General features: G+C 37.1%; 3 protein-coding genes across 4 annotated transcripts; 2 read left to right on the forward strand and 1 right to left on the reverse strand.

The window, feature by feature from the left end:
• Positions 1 to 4,040: 4,040 nt before the first annotated feature.
• Positions 4,041 to 5,414, forward strand: LOC111465252 (acyl-CoA-binding protein). Its single transcript, XM_023109604.1, has 4 exons — positions 4,041 to 4,171; positions 4,726 to 4,843; positions 4,957 to 5,019; positions 5,181 to 5,414. Exons 1-4 carry the CDS (start codon positions 4,160 to 4,162, stop codon positions 5,255 to 5,257), a joined length of 270 nt encoding a protein of 89 aa, XP_022965372.1. The 5' UTR covers positions 4,041 to 4,159; the 3' UTR covers positions 5,258 to 5,414.
• A 1,643-nt stretch (positions 5,415 to 7,057) lies between these two features.
• On the forward strand, positions 7,058 to 19,549 carry LOC111465248 (alpha-glucosidase 2). 2 transcript variants are annotated; one of them, XM_023109601.1, is made up of 22 exons: positions 7,058 to 7,489; positions 8,876 to 9,167; positions 9,294 to 9,362; positions 9,437 to 9,692; positions 9,906 to 9,988; positions 10,237 to 10,332; positions 10,513 to 10,681; positions 10,754 to 10,896; positions 10,979 to 11,065; positions 11,190 to 11,375; positions 12,192 to 12,359; positions 13,050 to 13,170; positions 13,253 to 13,322; positions 13,928 to 14,015; positions 14,096 to 14,216; positions 15,172 to 15,365; positions 15,442 to 15,550; positions 16,594 to 16,749; positions 17,959 to 18,061; positions 18,400 to 18,570; positions 18,695 to 18,840; positions 19,205 to 19,549. In XM_023109601.1, exons 1-22 carry the CDS (start codon positions 7,329 to 7,331, stop codon positions 19,390 to 19,392), a joined length of 3,177 nt encoding a protein of 1,058 aa, XP_022965369.1. In that variant the 5' UTR covers positions 7,058 to 7,328; the 3' UTR covers positions 19,393 to 19,549. The 2 variants fall into 2 exon arrangements, with proteins under 2 accessions (XP_022965369.1, XP_022965368.1); XM_023109600.1 differs by having other exon boundaries at positions 7,060 to 7,489; positions 18,397 to 18,570.
• A 968-nt stretch (positions 19,550 to 20,517) lies between these two features.
• LOC111465215 (F-box/kelch-repeat protein SKIP25-like) lies at positions 20,518 to 22,433 on the reverse strand. Its single transcript, XM_023109544.1, has one exon. It carries the CDS (start codon positions 21,852 to 21,854, stop codon positions 20,739 to 20,741), a length of 1,116 nt encoding a protein of 371 aa, XP_022965312.1. The 5' UTR covers positions 21,855 to 22,433; the 3' UTR covers positions 20,518 to 20,738.
• Between the last annotated feature and the right edge of the window lie 1,159 nt (positions 22,434 to 23,592).

The following is a 23,592-nucleotide window of genomic DNA, read 5'->3' on the forward strand; positions in this document are numbered from 1 at the left end:
ATATTAATCGTTATTCTAAAAGGGTAAAATAGTAATTCAAAGTCATAGAATAAATGGTACCACCTATCAATTTTCAATTTAAAAATAGATATCTTCTCAATATTATGACTCAAACCCGATCCAATTAATTGACCTGTGGTATTTTTTCTTGTTCTTCCTCGTGACTCCGTTAAAAATATTCTTTTAAATTTACATAATATTACATAATTATTTTAATTTATTGATTGTTAAAAGGAGTAATTCATTAAAAAAAATAATAATAAATATTTTTTTTATTTTTTATTTGAACATTAAAATATTTATAATAGACTTTTTTTTCGTCCAATAAAAAACAAACGCGTTTATGGAGCATTTTGAATACCACGGCTGTGACCAGAAATCGTCACAGCTCTGTGATCCCATCAAATACGCCCCATTTTCTCGACCACTAGGAAATTGTTAAATTTTTAATTTTAATTTATTTTTATATAATTTACCTCCAAATTTAAGTTATTTATTTATTTTTAGTGTCATAGAACTTTATATATCCTTTATTTTAAATTTTATATTTAATAAGTCTATTCAAAGTCTTGAGATTTTTATTTATTTATATTTTAATTTTTTTTAAAAAATAATTTATCTAATGATAGTGTGAATTTTAACAAATTTGAAAGTTGATAATTAAAATTTCGAGTGGGACCCACAGAAATGTTTAATTGTGTAATTAATTTATGTTTTATCTAAGAATTAGCCTACAACTTTGGTGGTCACACGTGTCAATATCTGATTGGATAATCTCCAATATATTTTTAAATTATTAATAATTGTGGATGGACTCCCTATAAATTCTTCATTCTTCGTTTTTGCTCTTCGTATCTTCCGCTTCACTTTCGTTACACAAACTTCAAACATTTCATTTCACAGTCGATGGAAAAGGGGAAAATGGCAGAGAACGGAACGCCAATGGTGCTCCGCATGAAGAAGGCATTGACGAAACTCACTGCCTTAGTCCGCTTCTGTCACGTTTGCCGGCCGCCTTCCCGGCGGATGCGATCATTCGATTCCGACGGTCGGACGGCAGGGCTACGGAGTATCTTGGGAGACGAAAGCATCATCGAGAAATGCTCCGTGAGAAAGCTCGAGCGTGGTGAGAGTTCGAGGATTGGAAGCTATGAAGACGATGTCGATCAGCGAGCGCAGATTTTCATCGACAATTTCCGCCGTCAATTGATGCTAGAAAGACAAATTTCTTTGAAATTGAGGTACTATGGCATTAATAGCTCTGAAATCGATTACGAAGCGAAATCTCCGCCGTTCTCGTCCTCGATTCGTTGAACGAATTTATTTTTCATATTGAACTGAAATTGTTGTGTTGTTGAGTTCTGTAACGAGGTTAGCATGATTTGAGTGAAGTGAAACCGGAGAAATTCGGAAGAGAGTGCTTATTCCTGGAATTTTGATTTGTTGTGTGTTTTTGTCTTCTCGTTTAAGTTTCTCATCAGTTGTTCATGGCTTCAGTTTTCCAGATTTGTAATTGTTTATGCGTTGAATATATATTTATCACTTGAATGCTGTTAAATTCTTGATGAATTTATTTCTTCTGTTCTATTTGGATCTGTTGCTTAGAACAGTCTCTCAATAATATGAACTCACCGAATAAAAAATTTGTGAAATACATAGAGTGAGAGATACATGATCTTTTATTGAAAATATGAAAAAAATTATTTACAAAAATGTCCATTAATAACCATATTGTATTGAAATATCATGAAGTGAAATCTCTATATCGAAATGAATATCACATTCTAATTCTAACATTACTGCAATTGAGTGGTTCATTGAGAAATACATGAAATTCAATCATAGATATTGTAAAGGTTGTTGAGAAGGGCTAGTATTATTATTCGTTAGAGTCAACTTTGTTAGCTGTTCAAACAAATCGTATTTATGGATGTGTAGTATTAGATCAAAAATCAAAAAGCATATGAATGATGAAAATGTGTTTGTTATAATAGGAAAATGACATGATATAATAGTCAATAATTTGAAATAAAGTTTCGTCATCTTTATTATATAAATATACATAAACATAATAAAATTTAACTTAGAGAATTTAAAATTTTAATGATATAATTCGTAACAAATTAAAATGTTAACTATAGTTTAATTTTTTTTAATGGAATGAACCAAAAATTGTACGTTTGGTAACCGAAATTGCTGACATGTCAATGGAAATATTAATAAATATATTTTAAAAAAAATTGGACACTAAAATATTTGCTACGTAGACAAGAAGCTCTTGTTTGAGCAGACCGAAACTACGGCTGTGATCCGTAGTCGTCACAGCCCTGTCATCCCATCAAATGCACCCTCATTTTATCGACTGTATTGTACTAAATTAAAGTGACAATTTTAAAAAATAACTAAACAAAACTAAAAATATATATTAAATCATGAAACGTGGCAAAAGCCCATTGGACCTCTCCGATCAAGTTTTTTGGGCTTTCAAGACTTCGAGGATGGGCCTCAGGCGTGTTATATTCATGGGCCTACTTGGACCACAAAGCCCATTTCATTTATTATTTTCCAAAAATATTTAAATTTGCGTCAATATATTATTTTTAATTACTTATAAAAGTCAATCCAAGCGGAGTTGAACTCGTGTCCTTACCTTCGTTTGGTCTCGTTGATTTCAACACTACTCAACTAGTTAAGATATTGTACTTTCAATTCGCAGTTAGAGACTCGAGACTCGAACATATCGTTGAGATGAAAAAATTATTTTCAACTTGCAGTTAGAGAATCGAGACTCGATTATATCATTGAGCAAAAGAAATTGTTTTTAATAAATCTTAAATTTATTCTATTTATTTTTAATAAAAATAAATTTAAATTTAGTTCTTCTACTTAAGTATTAATTTTTTTATTAAAAATTATAGAATAAAAGTAAAGATTTAAAATAAGGTGAATAAATTAAAATATATCTGAATCAAAAAATGTTTTAATGAATAATGTATTAAAGTGGGGGCCACATGACACGTGGCGAGATCATATGGCTCAATTGTGAGTGACAACGCTTAGAGATCATCGAAATAATAAACAATAGTGGACCCCACAAGGGTTGCGTAATTTTCCCCCGCCCATCCGTAGCTGATCGGGAGGAATATCCCCACTCGTGTGGTCCCCACTGGATTCAACTTCGTTATATCGTGCGTCCACTCGGCGATTTTTAGTCTCTTTACCTTTTATTTATTTTTAAATAATAATAATAATAATAATAATAATAATTTATATCAAATTTGATAATAATTTGGTTTGGTCGGATAAATATTTAAGTTATTTGTTTATTTTTTATTTTTTAAAATTATATTTATTTTTCTAATAATATCTTAATTTTCAAAAATAAAAAACAAAATAATTATCTGTACTTAAAAAGTTCTTCCGTTCATTCTATCTCATTTACTCGTATTAAAATTATAATTTGTAACAATTTAATTTTCCTATTTATAATTTTGTAATAATTTAATTTCTCTAGCGAAAATTATTGTTAAAATTTTAATAAATTTTTGTTACGATCAAACACCAACAATATTTATAAATTACAAAAAATAATTAAATTATTATATCATATAAATTAAATTATTACAAATTTAAAATATATTGAGAATAGAAGGAAGTAATTTTGAAATAATTAAATTAATTATATCATTTTAAAATTATTTTCCAATTCTTTTAGTCACACCTTAAAGCTATAAAAAATATATTAAACTAATTTTCAATGAAAAAAAAATAGAAAAAATAGAAAATAAACTAACAAAATAATTTTAACAATTATTAAATTAGTCCCAACTAAATTATTATTTTAGATAATTTGTGATTGGTCCCTATATTTTGACTTTATTTGATTTTGATCCATATATAAACCATTTAAGAATACATGTATTAAAATGAATAAAAAGTAAATGTAAAGAAACCAACTAGTATTTATTTATTTATTTTTAAAAATTTTATTTAAAAGAAAATATAGTTTTTATTTATATATATATATATATATTTCTTTTGAAGGCGATTTCTCGGCGATTTATTCCTTCTGTACCACTCACCTCCATGTATTTAAAAGATCCACACTCGTCGTCCTCCCCAGTTAGTATTTCGTTTCTGTATTGAGCTTCGAGTCGCCATGGGTTTGAAGGTAGGTTTCTCTCTCATTCTTCTTCTGAATTCTCAGTTTCTTTACGTTATTAGCTTCGAAGCTCTCAAATCTTCTCTTTATGCCATTTTCTTGTTCGACCAGTAGTTGAATTCTTCGTTTAGAATGGGTGATTTGATGCCGAATGATTATGCTTAGCTTTTCATTGGTGATGATCTTGGCATTGAGTTAGGGTATTAGTGCAGATCGCTGCATGTCTCTTGTTTTGCGTCATAGTTATGCATTCATAATATGTTAGATTTGTTGGACTTTGTTAGAATGATTTCTGTTGGAATTGTCTGTTCAGATCTGTTTATTTTTTAGTCGATCTGTGTTTTTCTTTCGAAGAATGAACGACATCTGGTTGTTCCAGATCGACAGATGTGAATCTTTTGGTTGTTTCCAAATTGATTGCTTGAGTTATTACACTGTTGCGGGACTCTAGATATTTAGGGCTATAGGTGCAGAGAATTGTAAGAACTTCATATATTTGTTCTATTATATGGAACTAAAAGCACGCAGTCTGTATTACAACTTGATGAGGCTGAGTTCTGCAGGAGGAGTTTGAGGAGTATGCTGAGAAGGCAAAGACCTTGCCGGAGAACACAAGCAATGAAAACAAACTCATTCTCTATGGACTATACAAGCAGGCCACTGTTGGACCCGTGAACACTAGTAAGTACTGTCTTTCATTGAATATAATTTATAAATGAAAATTGTGTATAGATGGAATTATGTGATCAAATTCTCCAATTTAACCGTTTATTGCAACTATGACTGATTTGTAGGCCGACCTGGAGTGTTCAACCAGAGAGACAGAGCCAAATGGGATGCCTGGAAGGCTGTTGAAGGTAAGTTTTCTCAGAATTCAACACTATGAAATGGATTTTTTCTATTTTTCGATGACATTGAAATATGTTTACTCTTTTTTGCTATGAACTCTCTTAGATTAAAGATTTGTAAAAAATGTACAACAATGAGCTTGATTGAAGAGAATTAAATGTTTTTGCAGCAAAATCCAAGGATGATGCAATGAGCGACTACATCACGAAGGTGAAACAGTTACAAGAGGCAGCTGCTGCTAACTGATAAGTTTCTCGATTATCTGTATGAACAATGATGTTGAAATAATCCTTGTTTAAGTTCAGTACTTTTATCATATTTATCTAAATTGTGTAACAATGACTATGTGCAAGTATTATTACTATTGGATTTCGCTAATGAATCTTCAACCTTTTAACCAAATCAATATACTTAGGCTTGCTAATTGCTTTTTTTTTTCCCACTTAAAAGCAGTATTCAAGCTGATAATTGTCAACCGGATTTGCAAAACTAGAGGTTATTTTAGGATCCTTGCAAAATTTCACAAATAAAGTTAATTTAACGATTTCATCTTTAGAGTCGCCAAAGAACGGCTAAAGAATGTTCTCTTTAGGTTTTCTCTTTCGAGCTTTTTCTCAAGATTTTAAAAATGCTTCTGCTAGGGAGAGGCTAAGGAGAGGTTTTCACACTTTTATAAAGACGGTTTCGTTCCCTTCTCCAACCGATGTGGGATCTCGCAGTCCAGCCCCCTTCAGGGCCCAGCGTGATCACTGACACTAGTTCTCTTCTCTGATCGACGTGAGATCTTACAATCCAACTCTTTCAGGGCCTAGCGTCGCACGTTTTTCTCTCCAATTGATATGGGATCTCACATCCACCTTCCTTCGGAGTCTAGTGTCCTCACTGGCACACCGCTCGGTGTCCACCCTCCTTCGAGATTCAATGTCATTGCTGGCACACTATCTGGTGTCTGGTTCTGATACCATTTGTAACAATTCATCAAATATTGTCCTATTTGGGCTTTCTTCAAAGTTCTTAAAATGCTATTTCCACCCTATTCTAAAGAATATTTTGTTCCCTTCTCCTACCGACCTTGTTAAGAACTATTGTCAGCAGCCCCATGATCCATCCAAACACTAGACACTAGAATTACAGGTCTCAACATTGCATGTGTTACAACCCTGTTCACCATAATCAAAAGGCTCATCCATGTTTGTTTGAATTGAATGTCTTCCTCTATAACTTTCATAAAAAGCATGCATTTTTCCCCATCAAAGCTATAGCAGTGGCTCGGGGACGCTTGTCCACGGCTAGCCTCCTCTGCAGTTATAGATAGTCGTGCAACAATTGTATTCATTCAATAAGTTACACATTGATTAATTAAGAGAAAGATCATAGATATATAAGTAAAGGATATTATCCCAGTTGGAATAAGACTTTTTAAAAAAAAAAACAGAAAGTAAAGCCATAAGAGTCTTTGAACTTTATGGACAAGTCCTTAAAATTTCAATTAAAAGTTGAAAGTCTTATTCAAAAATAAAAAATTTAAATTTAAATTTTATTTATGGACGGAACAAGTCCCAAAGTAATTTAATTTTATTATAATATATTGCAAAGGATAGGACACTCATAAATTTTCTAATGATCAAGGACTTTCATCCAAAACTAACTACAAAAACAAAACTCATAATTCCATTATATTTTTATTAATCTTTGTCTTTCATAAATATAAAATTAATTCACTTTGATTACATTAATTGAAACAGTAGTATTGGTGTATTTAGGAAGAAATCTCGGCTCACATGTGGTCAAGATCTACCCTACTATGGACACCGTCTATTCTACACTTACTTGAAAAGGATCCATAACGATCTTAAAAATTTAGATATCAAAATAGTACTAAATTCAAATGGGTAAAATTTAGATTCTTCATTTTGTTTCACTCAAGAAAAATATATAATTAGGAATAGATGTGTTATTCATTAAATTGCTCTGATTATCAAATTCTAGAATGGATGCTCCGAGGTGTGGTCTCTACTCAACAAGTCTCCTGTCCACTCAACTGCTCGAATTAGCAAATTATCACATTTCATTAGTATATACAACTCCTGTAAGATCTTTCCCTTACGATGAAATTTCAATTCTCATGAACATGACAACAAATCTCTGGGATTTCTCACTTTTAGGCCACTGAAGAAGCAGCAGAAACAATGGATATGGCGAGCAGCAGCTAAATTAACTGAAAAGAAAGAGATTATTATTTTTTAATCCTGAAAAGTTATTATGATGGCTGCACATATGTGGGGCGCGTAATATAAAAAGGTTGAGCTCGAAAGTGATGGAAGAATCATCAGTATTGAGTGGCCTAGTGGCTCGATGTGGGCGATCATCGGGATATATTCCTTGGCTTAATCGGACTCCCGATTTTATATCTCGCATTTGTACAACGAGAACATCTGGTGCTCGTTCTTGTGATTCGAAGAAGCTTCATTTCTCCAGGTTCTTGCTAGTTTTTTTTACCTTATCTTTGCCCTTGACGATTCAGATTGGTTCGTTTTCGTTAGGATTTTGATGGTTTATTTTGTTCATCGATGCTGTTTTTGATTGTTGTGTTCATCATTTCACATAAATTTGATCGCACTTTTGGCATTTCTCGACATATTCGACTCGAAATCAGTAGCAATTCGGAACTCACGTCCTCCCTGAGGAATAATGATCTGTTTGATTTCAGAAACGAGCTTGAATGATTGAATCTGCACATTTTAGACTCTCGTTTCTTGAGCTACATCATAATTATTAGTCTCTCATAGCTGATACCAATTGAATGTGACAAAGAGCCAATCTGTTCTCTGTTTAACTTTCTTTTTGTATGGTGTTTCAAATCTTGGTCCACAGAATCTTAGCTGTTTTTGTATGGTGTTTCAAATTGGTTGGGGAGGAGGACGAAACATTCTTTATAAGAGTGTGGAACCTCTCCTTAGTAGACGCGTTTTAAAAATCTTGAGGGGAAGCCCGAAAGTGAAAATCCAAAGAGGACAATATCTGCTAGCGGTGGCCTTGGGCGGTTACAAATGGTATCAGAGCCGAACACCGAGCGATGTGCTAGCGAGGAAGCTGAGCCCCGAAAGGGGTGGACTCAAGGTGGTGTACTAGTAAGGACGCTGGCTCCAAAAGGGGTGGATTGGGGGGTCCCACATCAATTGGAGAAGGGAACAAGTGCCAGCGAGGATGCTGGACCCGAAGGGGGTGGATTGTAAGATCCCACATCGGTTGGGGAGGAGAACGAAACATTCTTTATAAGAGTGTGGAAACCTCTCCCTAGCAGATGCATTTTAAAAATCTTGAGGGGACGCCTGAAAGTAAAAATCCAAAGAGGACAATATCTGCTAGCGGTGGCTTGGGCTGTTACAAATTGTATCAGAGCCAGACACTAGGCGATGTGCTAGTGAGGAGGATGAGCCCCGAAGGGGAGTGGACATGAGGCGATGTGCCAACAAGGACGCTGAGCCTTGAAAGAGGGTGGATTGGGGGGTCCCACATCAATTGGAGAAGGAAACGAGTGCCAGCGAGGACGCTGGGCCCGAAGGGGGTGAATTGTGAGATCCCATATTGGTTGGGGAGGAGAACAAAACATTATTTATAAGGGTGTGAAAATCTCTTCCTAGCAGACGCGCTTTAAAAACCTTGACGGGAAGTCCAAAAGGGAAAGCCTAAAGAAGATAATATCGGCTAGTTTACCGTTTTGTTTCTGAAAACTGTGCAGGCTTGGATTTAATGTTTATACTCTAATCTTAAATGGCTCACGGTGTCATATTCATTTCAAATTTTGGGTATTTGATGGCTTAACTATCTGAATGTTTTTTCCCTTTGGTTTTTGGGATTCAGGAGAAAGTGGACAAACAAGAAGTTGATTTCAGGAAAATTTACGTGTAAAATGGGGAACACCAAAGAGAAAGGAATCACAATAGACACTATCTCTGGGAATATGATTTTTGAGCCTATACTGGAAGATGGCGTTTTTCGTTTTGATTGTTCTGCAAACGATAGAGCTGCGGCTTATCCAAGTTTTTCTTTCATAAAATCTAAGGATAGAGACACACCGATTTCTAGCCAGAAGCTTGCTACATATGTTCCTGTTTTCGAGTGTCACCTTGGCCAGCAGATTGTTAAACTTCAGGTCCGTTTTCGTATAAATATTATCATTTGTCATTTGATATCTTGCAGTTATGGTATCTGATCATGAATTATACACTTTGAGTCTTGAAATCCATTCAAATTAATTTGACAAATTTGACTTATACAGCTTCCTGCTGGTACCTCCTTTTATGGAACTGGGGAAGTTAGTGGACAACTCGAGCGAACGGGGAAAAGAGTATGTTAATAATTGGGTATACTTGATATTAGTTAGTTAATTCTTCTTGACCTTAGCAGTTCCCTCCCTTGTAGATTTTCACATGGAACACAGATGCTTATGGATATGGTTCTGGAACTACATCCTTGTACCAGTCACATCCATGGGTATTGGCCATTCTTCCAAATGGGGAGGCTCTAGGCATTCTTGCCGACACGTTCCTGCGTTGTGAGATTGATCTGAGGGAAGATTCAATAATACAATTCATCGCTCCTTCCTCATACCCCGTCATTACATTCGGTCCATTTTCCTCGCCATCAGCTGTTTTAAAGTCCTTCTCTAAGGCAGTTGGTAACTTGCTTTTCAATTCTTAACTTTTCTGTATTTTTACATTGCTTTAACTCATCAAACAAGATTTATAATTTATAATTTTTGGTCGATGAAGTTATTGCTCAATAGTTTGGTCGTTGTAATCGAGTCATCATCATCTATAATTTGGATTTTAACCGTGTTAAAAAACTCTCAGCTTTTGTTATAAGCCTTAACGGGTTATTTTCTCACTAGGCACTGTGTTTATGCCCCCAAAATGGGCCTTAGGCTACCACCAATGCCGTTGGAGCTATGATTCTGCTGATCGAGTACTCGAGGTAGGCTGGAACACACTGATATTTTCATAATCAGGGACAATTGGTCTTATGAATATGGCTTTGTGCAGGACTAGTATATCTATGTCAGCCCAACTACTGGTATATTTTAAGCAAGTGTTCATGTCTTTTCCGTTCTTGACTATGCAAAAAGCAATATACAACAATTCTAGTTAGAATTTAGTCTATTTAAGGTCCTAAAAGGAATATTTAAGCTGTTAATCAGTTTCTTTTTCTGCAAACTATTGCAGGTTTCAAGAACGTTTCGAGAGAAAAATATACCCTGCGATGTTATATGGATGGACATAGACTACATGGATGGTTTCCGTTGTTTCACTTTCGACCCTGTATGTCATTGTCTAATTGATCTCCATCAAAGACGACTGCATTTTACTTCTTATTTTAATCATCTTTAACATGATTTTACGTCTAATGGTTCTTCACATTATGTTTTCTTATTTTTTTAAAATACTTATGCTTTTATTGTGTCAAGAAAATGCATGCATATAATAGTGACATTTTCTCAGGAGCGTTTTACTGATCCAAAAACTTTGGTGAACGATCTTCACCAAATTGGTATTAAAGCTATTTGGATGCTCGATCCTGGAATCAAACATGAAAAAGGTTATTTTGTATATGACAGTGGTTCTGAAAAAAATGTTTGGGTCCAAAAAGCTAATGGAGAACCTTACGTAGGTATGTGTCTTATCATTGGCACTTAAATTGTGACCTTTTAATTGTATACTAAACACTTCTTAATTGTCTTAGGTGAGGTCTGGCCCGGGCCGTGTGTATTTCCTGAATTTACACAAGCTAAAGCTCGAGATTGGTGGGCAAATTTAGTTAAGGATTTTGTTTCTAATGGTGTTGATGGTATATGGAATGACATGAATGAACCAGCTATTTTTAAGGTAATGCTACATGTAAATTATTTTTAGTTTGTGCTTACACTTTCATCAGTACCTTACCATTAATCATCACTTTTCATTTCAGGCTGTAACTAAAACGATGCCCGAGAGTAACATTCATAGAGGCGATGAAGAATTTGGGGGTTGCCAGAATCATTCTTACTATCACAATGTATAATCCCTAGCATAACCTTGAGCCATTCATATCGAACATCACGAGTGCAAATGCTTCTTGTTTTCGGAATGTTTGTTTAGCTATATTTGATAATATTTAATAACACGGTTTTGTACTTCAGGTGTATGGAATGTTGATGGCTAGATCAACATATGAAGGGATGAAATCGGCTAACAGTGAAAGGCGTCCTTTTGTTCTCACTAGGGCTGGTTTTGTTGGTAGCCAAAAGTATGCTGCTACATGGACAGGCGACAACATTTCAAGCTGGGAGCATCTTCACATGAGCATCTCCATGATACTTCAGTTGGTAATTAACTATTGGCTCTATGCAAAATTTCTACTTCAATCTGCATATGTCATAATAGGTTTTGTCAATTGTCAAAACAAGATTATTTTTGTTATTGTAACAACCCAAGCCCACCGTTAGCAGATATTTTCTTTTTTGGGCTTTCCCTTTCGGGGTTCTCCTCAAGGTTTTTAAAACGCGTATGCTAGAGTGAGGTCTCCACACCCTTATAAAGAATGCTTCGTTCTCCTCCACAACCGTTGTGAGATCTCATAATCCACTCCCCTTCGGGGCCCTGCGTCCTCGCTGGCACCGTTCCCTTCTCCAACCGATGTGGGACCCTCCAATCCACCCCCCTTCAGGGCCCAGCGTCCTTGCTGGCACACCGCCTCGTGTCCACCCCCTTTGGAGCTCAGCCTCCTCGCTAGCACAACGCCCGGTGTTTGTCTCTGATACCATTTGTAATTGAAGAGAAATGTCTAACATGGTGTTCAAGCATGGCCCAACGGATCGAGCACTTGCATAGTGTCAAATATAATCTAAATATCTACATAACTGACAAAAGTATTAAGATTTTTTTTTTTCCCTTTTCGGAGAGATGCACATTTAGCCCGTTATGAGGGAAGTTTGAAGGAAAGGGATAGGTGGGTCCACAAAGATGAGGAGAGGAGCATCTTACAATATTAGATTAACATCAGTGGCCGTAACCTTTTTTTTTTATTAACATCAATGGTTGAGAGAATGTTAAATGCTTTGATTTTCACCAAGGTCTTAAGAATGAGTTATGATTATGGCTTCGATTTAGATTTCATTATCTTCTCGCTTGTCGCTCTTCAGGGACTCAGTGGTCAGCCTCTATCTGGACCAGACATTGGTGGCTTTGCTGGAAACGCGACACCTAGGCTTTTCGGAAGGTGGATGGGAATTGGTGCTATGTTTCCTTTCTGCCGTGGGCATTCTGAAACCAGCACTGCTGACCATGAACCATGGTCATTTGGAGAAGAGGTTTTCCCTAACCTAAATATATTATATTTACTTTGTTGGTCATCATTTCAGGGTTATAATGTATATGAGTAGGATCATTTTTGTCTAGAAGATTTGAGTTTAATGACTTGAATCTGACACCATCAAATGACTAATTAATGTACACTGCACAAACATGTAAGAGACAGTTTAGGAAACTCTTAGGATTAAGACTGACTGTTAGTGTCTCCTCCTTAGTTAATGCCGTGCATAATAGAGGATTAAGAGTGACTTGTTATGAAACTATTAGGAATTGATCTAAGAAGCTTGTCGAAGAACAAAATCTTTAGATCTAAATTATCCAAGAACCCCAAAAGCATTAAGGAATCAACCTAAGGAAATGTTTAGGAACGGATTACTTTGATGATCAAGATCAAGAGTAAAGAAAACTCATGATTTGAATCACTCCACAAGATATCTTGATCAAGACTACTTCAATGACTCTAGCATGCAAATCTAAACGAAAAAAATGCAAAGGAACAAGCTCATGACTTAAGAAGCATAATATACAACTTTCATTATGACACCTTATTTTGTATCATTGACGAATACCTGTGTTGTCATGGGTTATATGCCTGTACCTATTGCAAATGGTTTAAATTGTCATGGGTTTATGGATTATTTCTGATATCTTCAAATTATTTGAACCGAAAAGCTTTGATCATTTGTTAGTGTGAAGAAGTTTGCCGCCTAGCATTGAAGAGACGCTACCGCCTATTACCTCATATATACACTCTTTTCTATATGGCTCATACAACGGGTGTTCCTGTTGCAACTCCTGTTTTTTTTGCTGGTGGGTTACCTTACTTATCCAGCTTTCATATGTTTTCTTTCTGGTTGCAACATTTTTTTGACTTCGTTTAAAAATTTTGCAGATCCAAAAGATGCCAACTTGAGGAAAATTGAAAATTCTTTTCTTCTGGGTTCAATTTTAATCTATTCAAGGTTCTTAATTTATATATAAAATATCAGTTTCTGGGTAACTTTTGGGTATTAAGGGTTAAGTATTAGGGTTGGTAGAGTATCTGTGATATCCCACATCAGTTGGAGAGGAGAACGAAACACCCTTTATAAGGTGTGGAAACCTCTCTCTAGCAGACGCGTTTTAAAAACCTCGAGGGGAAACCCGAAAGGGAAAGCCCAAAGAGGACAATATCTTCTAGCGGTGGACTTGAACCGTTACAAATGGTATCAGAGCCAGACACCGAGGAGGCTATTCCACAAAGAAAGGTATAGACACGAGGCAGTGTGCCAGCAAGGACGCTAAGCCCCAAAGGGGAGTGGATTTGGTGGGGGTCCCACATCGGCCGGAGAAAGGAACGAGTGCTAGAGAGGACGCTGGGCCCTGAAGGGGGGTGGATTGTGATATCCTACATCGGTTGGGGAGGAGAACGAAGCACCCTTTATAAAGGTGTGGAAACCTCTCCCAAGCAGACGCGTTTTAAAAACCTCGAGGGAAAGTTCAAAGAGGACAATATCTGCTAGCGGTGGATTTGGATCGTTACAGTATCAATCCAATTATTTTTATACTAACACTTGTTCTTGAGCAGCACTTTGCCCAACCAAGGAATCAACAATTTAAATTTGACATTGCCAAAGGGAATTTGGTCGAGATTCGATTTCGATGACTCGCATCCGGTAATTTCTGCTTGCTGATTTAATTGCTTTGTTACTGGCTTTCTTTGTTATCCTTTTTCACGTGCATTGGATCATTGCAGGATCTACCAGTCTTATTTCTGCAAGGTGGATCAATTGTTCCTTTAGGTCCTGCACACCAGCATACTGGAGAAGCAAATCCTTCTGATGATGTGTCTCTTCTTGTGGCTTTAGATGAAAATGGTGATGACATTGTCTTATTCACATTTTTTTGGGATTGACCATGAAGTGATCTGTATATTGTCTTTTCTCTAGCACACATATACTTATATTCTTATCCTACTCTTTTCTTGACTAGTTGTCGTTACTTTCTGACTGCCTAAAGACCAAAGGGTGTCATTTTTTTTCAATTAATAAGTGTAGACTGACCTAGTAATCGGGACTATTTATTACCTCGTTAGGAGCGCCTTGAGCTAAATTGTATTGATTTCTCTAGATTTTGGTCCGTTCATGTGAGATCCCACATCGGTTGGAGAGGGGAATGAAACATTCCTTATAAGGGTGTGGAAACCTCTCCTTAATAGACTCGTTTTAAAAATCATGAGGTTGACGGCGATACGTAACGGGCCAAAACGGAAAATATCTGTTAATGGTGGACTTGAGCTGTTATAAATGGTATCAGAGCCAGACACCGGGCGGTGTGCCAGCAAGGACGCTGGACCTTCAAGAGGAGTGGATTGTGAGATCCCACATCGGTTGGAGAGGGGAACGAAGCATTCTTTATAAGGGTGTAGAAACCTCTCCATAGTAGACATGTTTTAAAAATCGTGAGGCTGACGGCAATACGTAACGGGTCAAAGCGGACAATATCTGCTAACGGTAGACTTGGGCTGTTACAAATGGTATCAAAACCAGACACCGAGCGGTGTACCAGCGAGGACGCTAGCTCCCAAGGGGGTGGATTGTGAGATCCTATATCGGTTGGAGAAGAGAATGAAACATTCCTTATAAGGGTGTGGAAACCTCTCCCTAGTAGACGCGTTTTAAAAATCGTGAGGCTGATGACAATACTTGCAAAGATGACAATATCTACTAACGGTGGACTTGGGCTGGGCTGTTATAGTTCACAAGTTAACATTTTCATTTTTCTGGAAATTCTTTCCTTGTCCAATTTTAATAATTTTCAATGTATTTACAGGAAAGGCTAAAGGTGTTCTATATGAAGATGATGGTGACGGATACGGTTTCACTTTAGGTGCATACCTATTGACACATTATGTTGCAGAACTAGAATCTTCAGTTGTTACTGTTCAAGTTTCTAGAACTGAAGGATCATGGACAAGGCCAAAGCGGCGTCTTCATGTTCAGATACTACTGGGTGGAGGGGCAAAGGTGCATTTTCTTTCATGTCCAAAGTCCCTTTGAGAGCTCTCTACTGTTTTCATATTGCAATTTTCTATACCTCCAGATTGATGCTTGGGGCACAGATGGAGAAGTCTTGCAAGTGACGTTACCCTCCGAACAAGAAGCGGCTGACCTGATAGCCATCAGCGAGCGAGAATATCATCATCGATTAGGTACTGCAGCTCCATTCTTCTCTTTTTCTCTTTCAAGTACGTTTCAACATAGCATTTCTTATATAGGAAACAAAATTTTATTAACAAATGAAATATACAAAACTGAGAAAACACCCTAAACCCAAGGAGTTACAAAGCTTATCTAATTGGCCACCATGCTCGTAAGATCGTGCTTTCTAAAGAACTCTTCAAGAGGAAGAAACAAGCGCTGCCAAAACTTAAATTTATTGCTACTGTGTGTCGATATAACTAAATTTACCATAACTTATTAGCTTAAACTTTCAGATTGATCGTAATTCAATATGACCTTAGTGAAGGAGATTTTTTGTTCGGACCCATGTTATATCATTTCCATTCCAATTAATATTGATTTTCGTTTGTCAGGCCATCTACAAATTTTCAAGCCCATGTGAGCGGGTGTATTGAAGTATTGATATAATTAAATTTACCTTAACCCATAGCTTTCGAATTGATGGGTAATTCAATAGTCACGTTCAACGTATTATTGAACCATCATAAATTCGCTCAATGGGACAAAGGAAAAATTGTAAACTTCAGTAGTTTTAAGGTCATTGGTCCAACTAATAATGGATTCTTGAGTTTCAGTTATTGTGAGATCCCACATCGGTTGGAGAGGGGAGCGAAACATCCCTTATAAGGGTGTGAAAACCTCTTCCTAGTAGACGCGTTTTAAGGCCTTGGGGGGAAGCTCAGAAGGGAAACCCCAAAGAGGACAATATCGGCTAGCGGTGGGCTTGAGCTGTTGCAATTGGTATCAGAGCCAAACACCAGACAGTGTGCCAACGAGGACACTAGGCCCTAGGGGGTGGATTGTGAGATCTCTCATGGGTTAGAGAGGGGAACGAAACATTCCTTACAAGGGTGTGGAAATCTCTCCTTAGTAGACACATTTTAAAGTTTTGAGGGGAATTCCAGAAGGGAAAATCCAAAAAGGACAATATTTGTTAAGCCCAATATTTGTTAGCGATGGGCTTGTTATTTCCATTTTTACTTGGGATTGCTTATCAATAAATGCATCGCAGAAAGGGCCAAGACTTTGCAAGATGTTGAAGGGGTTTCTGAACATAAAGGCGTATCACTTTCAAAAACTCCTATTGAACTGAAAGGCGGCCATTGGTCTGTTAAAGTAGTCCCCTGGATTGGTGGTAGAATAATTTCCATGACACACCTTCCTTCAGGTAACAACTTTATGATTATTGTAAAGTTCAATATAACAACTCTTTCTTTTCGTTTTAAAACTTCATTTGCTATCAAAATGTAACAGGGAATGATGTTATGACATCTAGATGTTTAATCATATTTCTAGATCCTAGAGTATATGTTGGTAAACTAAGGGAAGGTCCTAGATTATGACCTACATAGATGATTCCTGCCACTGAGTTTATGATCCGAGATCAGTAATGGTGATTCGGGTTAACTTTTTGGAAAAGTACTTTCAAGGAAGGACTAATAAAGTGTAACGACCTGGTTTTTGATACCTTGAATCACAAGTCGCCTCGTACACTCCATGGTAGAAAGAGTGGTAAAATTTTCATTTATTTTTGGTAAAACGAGAGACACAAAAAATTTAAGTTTAAATATGCATTCAAAATCGACATAAAAGTAGTTTAAAGGTAATATTTGTGGAGTCAAATTAAAAATAGTTTACAAAAAATGTACAAGTGTTGGAAAGTAGCATTTAAAATAATAATCAAATGACAAGAAGGAAGGTGACTCGATCTAAAGGGCACCCCTTGCAACTGCACGACTCTGCAAGCTCCCGCCATCAACAATATTCTACACTCCATGTGAAAAAAAAAATAGAACAACATGGAATGAGTATAAAACTACTTAGTAAGCAACCTACTTGGAGGCTCTTGTCGGACTTAATTCTATACACAGAAGCTTAGGCTATGTGCTCACAACTGCCCCTAGTGATAGCCAAATTGTGGCTTAACATCTGTACCAAACTTTGTAGGTCACTGTTTAACTAACCCTCAACATACCTCCTTTAAGGAGTACTCAATCCTTCCTAGGTTCACAACTTAGAGGTTTTCTGTTTTTTCATGGGTCTAGGTTTCACGTATGTCTAGATCCTTCGTCAGTCTTGCGCAAAGTGTGCATCGAGTCGCTGTGACTCATGGAAAGGCCCTAGGGTAACACTCATAAGTCTGGAGTAGCCCTTTTGCTCTAAAACGATGACCGTACTCCATACATATAAACTACCTGTTCGTGTACCCTCTTTTGTTCATGTACCCGCTTTGAGTCAGAGTAGTAAAACTACTTGTCATTATGGTTCAAGTTCAACGGTTCAAGTTCAAACAATATTTTTAATCTTTTTCTTGGTTATCATTATTTACTTATAAAATGTAATAGATAGGTTGATATCATTTTGTCTGTGAGTTCAGGGATACAGTGGCTCCAAGGCAAGATTGATATTAATGGTTATGAAGAGTTCAGTGGTACGGAGTACCGATCCGCTGGATGTACGGAGGAATATAGCATCATTGAGTAAGTTACCAACCTCTGCTTGAATGATTCTGAATATTAACTCATATAACAGATGTCTACCTTTCTTGACAAGTGAAATGGTTCATAAATATTTATAAACTTTAGGGAGAGTATTCACTTTTGCCAGTTCAGTTCTTGTTTGCTAGAAATCGAGTTTTTATCGAGAAAAAACGAAACGTTGTACAATGGCATACAAAAAAACAAGCCCACGAAACGAGTCCACAAAAAACTACAAGAATCAAGAACGGACTTCAATCCAAAACAATTACACCGAACCAAAAATTACACAAAGTCCGATTAACGGATGCCTTGAAGGTGATAATCTTTTTTTTCAGTAGGAAATTCGAGCTTGATGGGGACGAGGAATCTCTCGAACTGGAAGGTGATATTGACGGAGGGTTAGCTCTAAGACGAAAAATATACATTTCAAAGGAAGATGCTAAAGCACTGCAGATTAACTCCAGCATTGTAGCTGTCAAAGTAGGTGCTGGTTCGGGTGGTTTCTCAAGGTTTGCACCAAATATTACTATAAGCTCTACTACTTTTACCATCATTACTGAAAACTTGGATGTTTGAAAACTAGAAGAGATCTTTTTATTTGCCTAATTCTATATGTTTTTGAAAATTTTGCAGGTTGGTCTGTTTAAGGGTTCATCCAATGTTTAACCTTTTACATCCTTCCGAATCTTTTATTTCATTCACATCGGTCGACGGATCCGTGCACGAAATCTGGCCCGAATCAGGGGAGCAGTACTTCGAGGGAGATCTTTTACCCAATGGTAATCATTTTCTTTCGTTTACCGGTATATTGTCGAATAACGTCCTTAAACTTCTGATTTTATGTTTCATAAATACGGACTTTAAGAGCCTGTTATGCATGATATTCAACTTCTTCTGTGTCTGGTAGGACTCCGATCTTTAGGTTTTATGTCCATTAGATATATGAATTTTGAAAAGTGCGTAAAGTTAATCATAGTGGTTTAGAACGATTCTAATTGGTGCTGAACTTTTAGAGTTGTATCTATTAATTTCATGCTTGAATGACGAAACTCGAGAAGGTTATCGAGGCTGAATCTTAGCTACAAAAAGACTTGTTTTGTTTAGCTTAATCTTTTGCTTGATAAAGAAAAGTCAACATTCCAGGTGAATGGAAGCTAGTTGATAAATGTTTGGGATTAGCGTTAGTCAACAAGTTTAACGTCAAGGAAGTTTACAAATGTTTCGTCTACTGGGGAACTGGAACAGTCAACCTGGAGCTATGGTCGGAACAGAGGCCGGTGTCTAAGGAAACTCCGCTCCGAATCTTGCACAGTTACGAGGTGATGATCTAAATCTCATTGATTGTTGCATTGAAGAAGATTATGTTGCGTTCTTAATCAATGTTCCTATCCTGACTCCATGGCTTGTTCTAAGGCTAACTGGGAACAGTTTCTCAAATAAAAGTTGCATGGATTTGCAACTATGCCATCCCTTCTTTGTTTCTTGTTTCTTTCTGATTGGCTTGGCTTTAGCGGTTTTGAAAAGTCTCAATAATACCATTACGTTAGTTTTGAATAAAAAACGTTAACACTTTGTTTAAAAAATACTCTCGAACTTCCAAAATGTTAACGTTTAAATCGTGTTTGTTAACTCATATTGTGGTTGGTTCGACTCGGGTAGGTTAAGTAGTGAGTGAACGGTTGAGTTTGCAATTTTTTATTTTATTTGATGACATTACCTGCTGTATGATTTCTTCTTTTTAGAGTGGAGCAGGTAAGGTAATGCCTTTAACACTGTTATAATATATTTTTTTATTTATAAAAATAAACTTTATGAAAAGGCAAATTTGACACTTTTTATGGGTCAAATATGTATTAATTCAACCAAGAAAAGTAGCTTTGTATTTATATAATTATCAATATATATATATATATATCATGAAATAAAAAGCTAAACATATCCCAAAAAGTTGGGAGATTCCCACTCTGAAGAAATTGTAAATTTTTTATATTTAAATTTTATGAAATTTTGATTATTAATTTAACATCTTTTTGTAGATTATTTTAGCAAACTCCTTAACCCAACCCAAGAGTTCAACTCAACAAAAAAAAAAAAAAAAAAATATAGAGATAGAGCTTGCGAACCTAATTCAACCCACCTCGAAAATATAGAATTGAGCTCGAGAACCCAACACATCACCCAAAAATAGAGAATTGAGCTTGAGAACCCAACTCAACGGACCTCGAAAATAGAGAATCGAGCTCCAGAACCCAACCTCGAAAACAGTGAATGAGAACTCAACTCAACTCAACCCATCCCATTCTGGTTGAAAGGATAGAGAACTTTATTGATTCAAAATAATTTTGTTCACATTAATTCTCATTCATATTCACAAATTCATAATGTGATTATCTATTTACAACTATTGAATTGGAAAACAAAGTAATAATAAAATAAAATAAATAATCCAAGCTTGGTTTTGTAATTTGAATAATGATTTTCTAAATAAGAAAAAGAAAACAGTAAAATTAATATTCCCTAATCGGGAGTCGATGCATTGAAGAGTGGATGGCAAATGCTCTTTCTCTAAACCGACAAATGTCCACTTTTCCTTTCCTTTCCAAAAACAAAAACATCAATTAATTAAATTATCGATATTATTTTTCAATCAATTTATTAAACAACGCGGAACGGACCATCATGACCTTGGGGTACTCATTCTGGGCAGCACGTGGACGGCGACCACCTCCATCCCCGGCGGCGTCGCCTCAACCCACAGCCGCGGTGGCGACGCTACCACATCCACCACCACGATTTCCCTTCTACTTCCGCTGCACACCACGCATACTCTGCCGCCGCCGGCCGCCATCTGAACCGCCCCTTTCAGCCGATTTGACTCCGTTACCTCTTCCCAGAAATCCCTTTCCGGATCATACCTTCTCAGACTTCCGGTGACTTCATCCACCACATACATCTCTTCCTCCTCCATGGTCGCCACCGGCCCTCTCCAACCTCCGATCATCCCCTCCGACATCTCCTCCCACTCATCCCTCTCCAAATCATAAACCAACCCTTCTTTCCGCGCATCCCCTTTCACATTCACCATACAGAGCTTCCCCCTCCACCCCACAGCATCAGTGGCGTCTCTGCTAAATCTCCCATCCTTAAGCCCACTCACCTTCTCCCACGCGCCACCGTCTATGGGTTTCAAATCCCATCTCTCGACGGATCGAGCGACATCGGTGGAGAAGAAGGAGCCGATTCCACTAGCGACGTAGACGGAGCCGCGGAGAGAGCCGGCAGCGCACCAGCGGCGAGGGGTGGGGAGAGGAGGGGCGAAACGCCAGGAATTAGAAAGAGGGGAAAAGAGGAGAGGGCGAGGAAGGGCGGGGAGGAGGTTGTGGGTGGTGGCGGCTAAGAGGAGGAGGTGGCCGGAGACGGCGAGGGACTGAACGGGGAGGTGGCGGGAGAGGAAAGAGGGGTGGTGGATCAAGAGCTGTAGAGAGGGGGGATTAGGATGGGGAGGGAGAGAGGTCCATTTGGAAGAGATGGGATCGAAGTTGAAGAAATCGATGGAATCAGGGGAGGAGGAGAGAAGGGCGTAGAGGGAGAAGAACGGAGGGAAAGAAGGGGAGTAAAGGAGGCGCCGCCATGACCGGCAGACGGAGAAGAGGAGGGAAGGAGGCAGATGGGAGAGGCAGAGTTGTGCCACGTCATCGGGGAGGCCCGGGAGAAGCGGCGGAGAGGGGCGGTGGTGGTGAGGGTGGAGAGCCAGTTTACTGCGCTTGGGGGTGGGAGTAGCGGCGGTGACCATGAGAAGGGGTTTAAGGGCGGCGGCGGCGACGGCGGATGGACTGGAGAAGGAGAAGGGGATGGGGAACAAGACGGTTGGCGGTGGCGGTGGCGGTGGCGCCGCTCATCTCTGAATTTGGGTTTGGATCATTTCATTGGACGGCATAAAGTCTTAACTCGGCAGATACGAAAAGCCAACACTTTTCTCTGAATGCCCCAAATATTGTCTTTTATATATATGTATTAACATAAATATTACACAATTACACAATAGTCCCTAATCTCTTACAAAATTTTCAATTTAGCCCTCTCCTAAAATTATGAATTCTATCTTTACATATTAAATTAAAAACACAAACCCATAAAAGAATTTAATTGGCTTTATTATGGGTTTGAGTCAAATATACTCACTTTACCATTAATTTTATAATATAGTTTTTATTTATAATACAATTATACATTACACATGTGGATCTTTACCTGGTTCGAAACCTTAGGAACTGAATAATCATCTAATCCTAGATCTAAAGAGTGAAAATAGAGATGTCCACGAGGCGGGGACAGAAAAGCCTTCCGTCCCATCCATGCAAAAGAAAAAATTCATTTATTTTTGTATAAACTGGAGTAGAGATTACTAAAAAAAAATCGATAACATTTGATTAACAAAAAAAAAACATAATATAACATTTAATAAAATTTACAAAAATTCAAATTTCAGCAACATAATATTTCATATACATATGTATATAAAATGAGCAGAATCGACGAGAGTTTGGGCCGGGAAGGAGTCGAGGTATATAAACTCCATTCCCAACCCTATTTAGCTAAAGAAACAAATCTCTATCAACTCCTTCCTCTATTCCTCATTTAAATAGGGATTAGACCTAATTTCATACTCGAAATAGATTTTTCAAGGACAATGTCAGACAACACGGGTGTAATGGGTCGAAAGTTAGATCATACACCCACTATCCAATACATAGTCTGTAAATCATATGACATGGACATAGGAGGGTCTAATACCTTAATAGAATCCTAGTGGATGAATCTTCGAGATGTCTCGATATTACGAACAAAACATGAGTCCATTCTCGATGGATATGATCGAGTAAACTGTGATAGCCGCTAACACCAAATCACTTGTATATGTACCTTAAATGTATAAGGGAAAGGGGAAGACACGAGAAGGGAAGGGTGGGTGGTTAGCTTGCAATCCCAATCAATTAATGTTTAGAGAGAGAAAACAGAGACGTAATGCATAAGAATACATTATAAAAGTTTTTCAGAAGGAAAGGATGGCTATGCTTGCTTGCCCTGTCTATGAATAGCAACCCTAAACTCATTAGTAAGAGAGAGAAATAGTTGAATAACAGTGATGTTGGGAGAAGGGGATTGCACAGGATGTGGCTGTAAATGCTACCCTTTCCCCAACGCCTCTCCCGCTCTCCATTTATTTTTACATTCTTAGGGACGACACAAGGTACCCCTCGATCTAGATGAATACAAAAAAGATAAAAAATAAAAAAATGCAAAGAAAACTTTGGCTAAGAATTTGTATTCATGAATACATATAATAGAGAATATAAAGAATAGAAAGTAAAAGAACTCTTGCTAAAAATATGAATAAAAGAGAATATACATCCTCAAATCTCTGTGTAAGAGGATATATATGAGAGGATATATATGAGAGGATATATACCGTTCAATTTACTACAGATATAGTTTTACTAAATTTAACTATCTAGATGTATTTAACCATA

The sequence above is a fragment of the Cucurbita maxima genome, unplaced genomic scaffold, assembly GCF_002738345.1.
Source record: "Cucurbita maxima cultivar Rimu unplaced genomic scaffold, Cmax_1.0 Cma_Scf00028, whole genome shotgun sequence".
In the NCBI taxonomy this organism is placed as follows: domain Eukaryota; kingdom Viridiplantae; phylum Streptophyta; class Magnoliopsida; order Cucurbitales; family Cucurbitaceae; genus Cucurbita; species Cucurbita maxima.

What these genes read in the sequence shown, in the direction of transcription:
- LOC111465215 (XM_023109544.1), bottom strand. Translation starts at nt 21,854, where the DNA reads ATGGTCACCGCCGCTACTCCCACCCCCAAGCGCAGTAAACTGGCTCTC.
- LOC111465248 (XM_023109600.1), top strand. Translation starts at nt 7,329, where the DNA reads ATGGAAGAATCATCAGTATTGAGTGGCCTAGTGGCTCGATGTGGGCGA. An exon ending in CATGGTCATTTGGAGAAGAG is followed by an intron (nt 12,360 to 13,049) that starts GTTTTCCCTAAC and finishes ATCATTTGTTAG; the next exon opens with TGTGAAGAAGTTTGCCGCCT. An exon ending in TACTGGGTGGAGGGGCAAAG is followed by an intron (nt 15,366 to 15,441) that starts GTGCATTTTCTT and finishes CTATACCTCCAG; the next exon opens with ATTGATGCTTGGGGCACAGA.
- LOC111465252 (XM_023109604.1), top strand. An exon ending in TGTTGGACCCGTGAACACTA is followed by an intron (nt 4,844 to 4,956) that starts GTAAGTACTGTC and finishes ACTGATTTGTAG; the next exon opens with GCCGACCTGGAGTGTTCAAC. An exon ending in TGCCTGGAAGGCTGTTGAAG is followed by an intron (nt 5,020 to 5,180) that starts GTAAGTTTTCTC and finishes ATGTTTTTGCAG; the next exon opens with CAAAATCCAAGGATGATGCA.